This window comes from Muscardinus avellanarius (genome assembly GCF_963383645.1).
Source record: "Muscardinus avellanarius genome assembly, chromosome: 13".
NCBI classification, from domain to species: Eukaryota; Metazoa; Chordata; class Mammalia; order Rodentia; family Gliridae; genus Muscardinus; species Muscardinus avellanarius.
Window position 1 is genome coordinate 52,194,170 of NC_137799.1, and position 8,671 is coordinate 52,202,840.

The 8,671-nt window shown below is 41.2% G+C and overlaps 1 protein-coding gene across 1 annotated transcript; it reads left to right on the plus strand.

The window, feature by feature from the left end:
- Nucleotides 1-300: 300 nt before the first annotated feature.
- LOC308272190 (cyclin-dependent kinase 4 inhibitor B-like) lies at nucleotides 301-3,167 on the plus strand (the record flags this gene model as incomplete). The annotated part of the gene is given in 3 exon segments (XM_080708958.1): nucleotides 301-456; nucleotides 2,867-3,117; nucleotides 3,119-3,167. Coding segments are annotated over 3 exon segments (456 nt in total).
- Between the last annotated feature and the right edge of the window lie 5,504 nt (nucleotides 3,168-8,671).

The window sequence follows — 8,671 nt, forward strand, 5'->3', positions numbered from 1 at the left end:
CCCTCCCGCGCCACCCGTAGGCGGAGCCTAAGGGGGCGGGAGAGGCGGTGCCGCCCAGCTGGGGACCGCGCGCCTACCCGGCCGCCTCCCCAGTCCCGAGCTGGGCTGAGCTGCGCCGGGTTCTTCTGCCCCGCAGCGCGCGGTGGGGTCTCCAGGTCCGGGCCGAGGCCGGCCCCAGAGCTGCAGAAGGACGGAGGGAGGGACGGACGCGGAGCCCGGCTCTCCAGCTCTCCTGGCTAGGGGAGGTCGGTCCCCAAAAGGGCCAGCGTCTCGACGCCCAGGGCCAGCGGCGTCTGCGGAATGCCGGACGAGGACAAGGGCACGCTCGGCGGTGGAGGCAGCGATGCGGGCCTGGCCAGCGCCGCGGCGCGGGGACAAGTGGAGACGGTGCGGCAGCTCCTGGAGGCCGGCGCCGATCCCAATGGAGTCAACCGCTTCGGGAGGCGCCCGATCCAGGTAGCTGGGGCCCCGGGGCCTCGCCAGCAGGGGGCGCGCCCTCCGCGGGCCTGGGCTGCGACGCGGTCTCTGCGGACCGGCTTTGGGCCGCAGTCGGTCTGGCTGAAAGTGTGGAGTCCAGGTTTAACGCAGGTGTTTTACCCAGCAAAAAATCTTTTTTAAGAGTTAAAAAAAAACTGCCTCAGTTCAGATTGTTTGTTTTCCTTTGCGGTGCTGGCTCGGTGCATGCTGGGCTTCATCCCCAACCCCTGGTTTTCATTATTCCTAATAGTGCTAGAAAATATCAACATTTGTTCTTCCTTCTCATAACCAGAGATGCAAGGAAAAATCAGTTGAGGGGGAAAGAAAAGGTCAGTTATCTACTTTCCAGAATAAACATAAGTAAATTGTGAATTTCACAATCTGGGTTGGACTTGAGACGATTATGCAAAATCATAGTGCGTGAAAAATGCACAGTGCGCTTTTAAGCAGCTGTATGAAATCCTTTATATTTTTCCTCATAGAGAGAGGCAAGTAGGAGTCAAAGGAATAAGATAGGATTCTCCAAAGTTATATTTAATTCCTTTTATGTTAGTGAATCTTGAATGATGGATAAGAGGGGGAAACACACTTCTATAGTTTCTTACTTACTCAGTGCTTGGATTACAGAAGCATTCTTACAGAAACTGTTAGATTCTTTTGAATAGAAAGTTTTCATCATTATTCTCTTCATTCATATACATTTAAAATTTAATGTTTTAATTAGTACTGATTTTAATTCCTGTAAAGTCTAAGACAATGCTTATACTCTACCTTTGATTATGATGATCATATTTTGTATATACCACACTTTCCAGTATTAAGTATTAAGGAATGTTGTTAGTAGTGTAAGAGAATATGTATTCATTTATTTTGAATTATTAGAAAAATAGTACAACAAGGGATATTTTGAGCTACAAAACACCATAAAGTGGTTCTTATGTCTTAAAATTATGTGAATTATAAAAACAAGTTATCTTATTTACAATTTATTTCACCATTGTCTGAGATACTAAACCAATTTTTTCTTTCTCCATATGTAAAATAGCCTTTACCTCATTGGGAGAAACATGGTTATGTTTTTAAGAAAGGAAATTAATGTTTCTGCTATTAAACAAAAAACCAGATGTATACTACCTTTCAATTGCACGGTACATTTCAAAGCACATAAATCTACAAGAATAAATGTTTTGGACATTCCGTTACAAAAATAGTTTTGTTAGCTTAAAGTATAAAAGCAAATGCTTGCAAATTGAACATGTACACAAATGGCTGCTAAAAGTCCCCAATACCACCAAAAAAAGTGACTAACCAAATTGAGAGGTGTTACCAATATAAATACATACATGATTTTAAAAATATACAAAGAAAAAGAATGTAAACTTAAGATTTTATACTGGTGAATTACTATATTTGGGGCATAATGGGTTAAATAAAATGTTATTTCAGCCAAAAAAAAAAACAAATGGCTGCTAAGCTTATGGCTCCAAAACATCATTGTTTCTAAGTTGTGTGGGTTCTAATTTGCTAACATCCAAGCTCTTTTTTTTTAATAAATATTTACCATTCAACATTGTAAAAGTATGGCAATTATAAAACCCTGTACAATGTAAACACATGTTGTTTCCATGTTACATTAAATATTACACTCTAAATACTAGCCCATATCTATATTAATTTAAACTATTAAATGTGAACCACTTATTTGAAACAAATAATTTATTTTCATCATCTTATGCTATGCATGGCTTGATTTACTTTTCCCCCCTCTAATCTTGGCTGAAATTATCAGACTCCAACCCATCTATGAGTACAGACATACAAAAAGCAAAACCCTTCCGCAGGGAATCTGCTATGAGAACTACATACTAAACCTTTTTTAAAACTTAGTTTTTCCTTATTTTTTTCTTCTAAAGCATTACTCCAACTTCTACAAAATACCAGTTGATTGCCTAATAATTATTTCTAGACTTAGATTAATGATTCGTAGGGGGCGCAACAACTGAAACCATTCAAAATGTTTACAAGCATTTAAACTTAACCCGCCCATTTAACAAAATGAATTCCCACGTTGCAGCCAGTAAAAATCAAGACTTTTTTTTTCTCCCCACGGTGACTATCACTTTACCATCAGCTTTCTTTTCTCCATATATTTTACAATAAAGTCTAATTTGCTCTGTGTAAATAAGGAGTATTAATTAGGTAGGGATGGTTTATATTGGCAAATGAGAAACCAGACACCGGAGACTAGGTTCGTAGAGAGCCTGGGCACTGGATTGGTACTCCACAAATAGGTACATGTTTCTTTAAAATGGCTCTACCTGCCGGGCCCCGGCCCGCACCTCCCTGCCCGCGCCCGCGCCCGCGCCCAGACCTCTGCTCTCTTCCGCAGGTGATGATGATGGGCAGCGTCCACTTGGCGGAGCTGCTGCTGCTCCACGGCGCCGAGCCCGACTGCGCGGACCCCGCCACCCTCACCCGACCGGTGCACGACGCTGCCCGGGAGGGCTTCCTGGACACGCTGGTGGCGCTGCACCGGGCGGGGGCGCGGCTGGATGTGCGCGACGCCTGGGGCCGCCTGCCCGTGGACCTGGCTGAGGAGCGCGGCCACCGCCATGTCGAGCGGTACCTGCGCGCCGCCTCCGGGAACTGAAGGAGGTCCCCCCGGCCGCCCAGGACTGACTTCCCCGTAGTACGCCACCCGACCTAGCTCAGGGAAGGCTGAAGGCCTGGAGCGCGCAAAGTGTGCAAGCATACCCGAGACTCCACTCCCCCAGGAAGGGGGAGCCATCCGGGAGCAAATTCTTAACTTTTTTAAAAAAATCTGGATTGGGCCCTAGACAATGATCCGGAAGCTAGTGCGACACTTAGGTGTGTGGAGTTCCACACATCCCTTACGCTTCAGGATTTTCTGATGGAAAGTTCCTGTGGATGGCTCCTGTGCCTACGAACCTTCCAGGGGAAGACGCTGGCTTCAGAGTGGGAGGCTGTGCGTGGATCGTGGAGAGAAAGGAGAGCTGCGCGGACCTGGGATAAGCTGTGAACTCCTCCTGTTCCAGGCACTGGTCCTGGGAGGCTGGAGGGGAACCGTAGGACTGAAGACCAGAGGAGCAGGGTCGAGGTGCGCTTCAGTAGAAGCGCGGGGCTTTATGCATCTGTGAGCATCTTTATGCATCTGTGATCGTGCTCAAAACAGTACTCTCTGAAGCCCGGTGGACTCACGCCCAGCTCCATGAGACAGCGAAGGGGAGAAGAAAGCGTGGGAGCCACAGATCCGCGCCCTCATATCCTGAAATCCCAAGATAGTGAAGAGGTTTTCAAAAGGTGCTAGCTGTTTCCGCAGAACTGTGGGTTGGCTGATTGAAACACTGAGGAGTAGACAGGGGGCTCAGTTAAATGTAACAACTTGTTTCAAGGAAACACAGTAGGATACAGAAAATGCCCCTGTGAATTGCCACTTGGAAAGATTTTGTGTATTTTGTACCTTTGAGTTGTTCTGTAGTAACAATGTATTGAATGGGGAGACTTTAACAAAGTAACTTCCAGCAAATTGGTAAAAACAATTAGCTTTTTAAATAAAGCTATATTTAAGGTGGCACTCTAGATAGTTTTCATCCTTTACCTATTTATGTCTTTGTAAATTTTTTCTGGTTGTTTCCTTTATAAATTGCCTCAGGGGAAATATTCCAGATGTCTTTTAAAAGGCAGATCTATTTGTTCAGTAAATAATCTTGGGATATTTCCCAAAAGGTTGCTTAAGTGTAGGTTGTGTATAAAATTGTTGATGAGGGTTTATGGGATGTCTTAATGTCTGCTGAGCAAACTAACACTGAACTGCTTCGGGAGTTAATTTCCTGTGTTGCTTGATGCATTATAACATTGGAACAACTGATATTTCACTTTTTAAAAAAAGAATAAATAGTATTGCTTAACCTCCATGGTGTGAATAATTTGGTTTAAAAATATATTTCCATGAACTTTACCCCTAACTCCTGAGAAATGTTAAAGGTTTAAAAATATTCACTTCTTTTGCCCTTTGTAAAAATTGTTGATGTGATTCCAACAATTTATAAAAACTGCTTAAGTATACCATAAAAAGTTAAAGATAATACTTATACATGTGTTATAGTTCTAAATGTCCAGTTTACTAAATATGCATTTTAAAGAGAAAAAAGGAACCGAAAAAAATTGAGAATAGAGATTTATAAAAGGAGTGCCTTTGGCTAAATATACAATCTTTACTTCTCTGTTGATTTCTCATTCTCTCCTTATATGTGCAATATACATATATATGAAGTATACTTATTTCCTACTGGAGGAGATTAGTGGAGAACTAGACCATATCTAATTGGGGAAGAGATATGTGCTTCCTGACACACAGCCTGTACCAGGCATGCTTTAAACTCTTTATTACTTTTAACATTTAAATGTGATAGGTATTGTTCCCCAGATGAAGACAATAGGGTGGAGAAAAATATCAAGTACCATGCAAAGATCAGAAAATAATTGTTCCATGATAAGTAAGCCCATCTGGCTCTAAAGCTTATGGGGCATTTATTTATAAACAATAGCACTTTGTCTCATGGAATTGGAATTTGGCAAATCTATATATGCAGGGCAACTGTGTATTGTGGTGGAAAACATCGTGTGGGGAGAGGGAGAGAGGGAGAGAGAAAAAGATATAGAGATGAATCAAACTCCAAATCCTCCAGTGCTCTCATAATCTGCAGGAATCCACTCCGGAGCCCGGGCACTCCAGATCTAAACTCCTCCGACATCACTTATTGCACTGGAGATAGCTTGTAGCACGTATTTTCAAGGGGAACATTTAAACCAAACCAGTGATCCTTTCATACACAGGGCCTTATCATTCAACCATAAAAATCGTTTTGCCATCTCCTAGGTGCTGTATCCTTTTTTGAGGCCTTTTCATGTGATCTCCTTCTATTTTATTAGTCTAGACTTTTTTTGGGGGGGGGGATACTAGGGATTGAACCCAGGCAGGGGCCCTCTACCTCCAAACTGCAGCCCCAGCCTCTTTATTTACTTATTTCTTCATTTATTTTGGTATTAAGGATTGAACCCAGAGGCATTCTACCTCCAAGCTACAGCCCCAGTCCTTTTTAATTTTTTTTATTTTTTATTTTTAAATTTACTCTGGAGGGTGGTGGTGGTAATGATGTGGTGTTAGTTAATGGAGATTGAACCCAGAGTCGGTCTACCTCTGAACTACACCTCCAGCCCTATTTTGCCTTTTTTTTTTTTTTTTTTTTTTTTTTGGTGGTACTGGGGATAGAAGCCAGGGGCATTGTACCCCTGAGCTATACCTTCAGCCCTATTTTTTAGTCTTTTTATTGTTGAAACAGGGTCTGAGTTGCAAATGGCCTCAATAAGTAGCTGAGGCTATTGCAAAACCCTGATCCTCTGGTCTCAGCCTCCCAACTGCTGGGATTACAAGCATGCACCACCATGCTCATTTTGAAACAGGGTCGTACTGAGGTGGGAGGGCCTAAAGTGCTGAGGGTGGTCTTGAACACATAACCTATCTTAACCTCCTGTGTACTGAGACTACAGGCATGTACCACCATGCCTAGCTCAGTTTAGGCATCATTTATGAATCCCACTAGGAAACCTTTCAATAAATGCTGAATGGTTGTTGATCGAATGATTGACCAGAATATCCCCTACTTCAACCTGAGAATGAACTGAGTGCCTCTCTACAATACCCTACATGTTCCTCTACCATAGATTTAAACTCTATAATCAACTGCCACGATATAACAGTGGCCAGTTTTCTCCTGCAATACTGTGAACTTACCAATGACAAGAAGTGTATCTACTCATTTTCATAGCAGACTTAACAGATATAAAGAAAAATGCAAAAAGAGAAATTTCAAAATCATCATTATTATGTTTCAAAGGCAAAAATAAAGTCAGAAGAACCATATGTTCAAAGCCAGCCTCAGCAATTTAGCAAGACCCTCGCCAACTTAGTGAGATGTTGTTTCCAAATAAAAGATAAAATAGGGGAGTATAGCTCAAAGTTATAATGCCCATGGGTTCCATCCCCAGTACCACACAAAAAAGGAAAACATTAAAATCTTAGTGTAAATATCAACATTCACTTATAGAAAATTAAATATAAAGAATAGTGAATTATTTGGTTTCTACTAAAAAATTAATCTGCCGCTGCTGCTTTGAGACATAGTTATTATCATATCAAAATATTTATAAAAATAAATAATAAAAGTCACCTCTGGAATCTAAAAATAGTTTATCTGCTGGGAGAGTTAATGGTGCAGACTGAATAGCTTTTGAGATAACGGGATGCAAAATGTTAGAACGTTTTTATGGTACTGGACATTGAACCCAAAGGCATTCTCCCTCCTAGCTATATCCCTTGCCTTTTACTTTTGTTGTTGTTATTAATATTAATATTATTAATATTATTAATATTATTAAACAGGGTCTGAAGCCAGGCATGGGGACATATATTTATAATCTCAGTACCTAGGAGGCTGAGACAGGAGAATCATAGGTTCAAGGACAGCCTCAGCAAGTAGTGATACTCTCTTCAACCTAGCAAGACCCTATTTCAAAATAAAGATAAAATAGGGCTGGGGATATATCTCAGAGGTAGAATGTCTCTGGGTTCATTCCCCAGTACCACACACTAAAAGAAAAAAAGGAAGAAAGGAAAAGAGAGAAAGAAGAAAAAGAAAAAAAGAAACAGGGCCTGAGTTGCTGAGACTGGCCTCAAACTTATGATCTTCCTATCTCAGCCTCCCAAGTACTAGGATTACAGGCATGTGTCATCACACCTGCTCTACGAGGAATAACTAAATCAAACTAGTTATGCTGGGCATGGTGGTGCACACTTGTAATCCCTGCGCTTGGGAGGCTGAGACAGGATGATCACAGGGGTTCGAAGCCAGCCTCAGCTACTTAGTGAGGCTCTCAGCAACTTAGTGAGACCCTGTTTTCAAATAAAATATAAAAAAGGTCTGGGAGTATAGCCCGAAGGTAGAAAGCCTCTGGGTTCCACCCACCCCCCCCCCCGTACCACCAAAAAAAAAAAAAATTAACTAGTTAACATCTATCACGGAAAGATAAATGCCACAAGTTTTCCCTTCTATGTGGAATCTAAAATAAATTTAAAGTAGCAGAACTAGAATGGTAGTTACAGAGGTCAAGGGGTGGGGATGCCAGTAAAATGGTATGAAATCTCAGGAGGAATATGTTCTTTTTTTAGTTTATTGAACAATGTGGTGAATATAACTAATACAGAATAGTAGCCAGTCCTGGTGGCCCACGCTTGTAATCCCAGTGCTTGGGAGGCTAAGACAGGAGGATCGCAGTTCACCAGCCTCAGTTATTTAGGGAGGCTCTCAACTTAATGAGACCCTGTTTCAAAATAAAGGATAAAAATAAGATAGGGAATGTAGCTTGGAGTTAGAATATCACTGTTTTCTATTCCCAGTAGTGTAAAAAATATAGAATACATTTCAAAACTGCTACTATAGAAAAGTTCAAATGTTCTCACCACAGAACTTGAAGTTTCATTCCCACTGACTTCTAAAGTCACTAGTGATACATATGAAGTCAGCTAATCATCTCCCTTTTAAGTTCCTAGGGTGGCTTTACTTTCTATAAGAGCTGGCAACTATAAAGCAGACTGCTTTATATATATCTTACATCAGACTGCTTTAAATATATCTTACATATTTTAAATTTCAACAATATAGAGAATATCCCCCAAAAGAAACACTTTAAAAACTCAAAACTTTTGAAAAAAAAATAATAGAACCCTTTTTTCCAAATTAAGCCACAAGGACAGAAATTATAATACTAGTTAGCACTTAAACACTCAATTATTAGTGGTTATAATAATTATACTTTTAGATTAAATTGTATTATATGATTACTAAGAAACACTGCACATAAAAGCAGTAAAATGAAAAAATTCCCATTTGATTTTTTAAATCCCTTAAGTTCCAAGATGCTTGAATTTGCTAGCTACATGAAAATCAATCTCTTTGGGTCTCTCGGGGTGTGTGTGTGTGTGTGTGTGTGTGTGTGTGTGTGTGTGTCTATCTGTCTGTCTGTGTCTGTCTGTCTGTCTGTCTGTCTGTCTGTCTGTCTCTCTCTCTCTCTCTCTCTCTCTCTCTCTGAAAATACATGTAAATAAAACATGTTA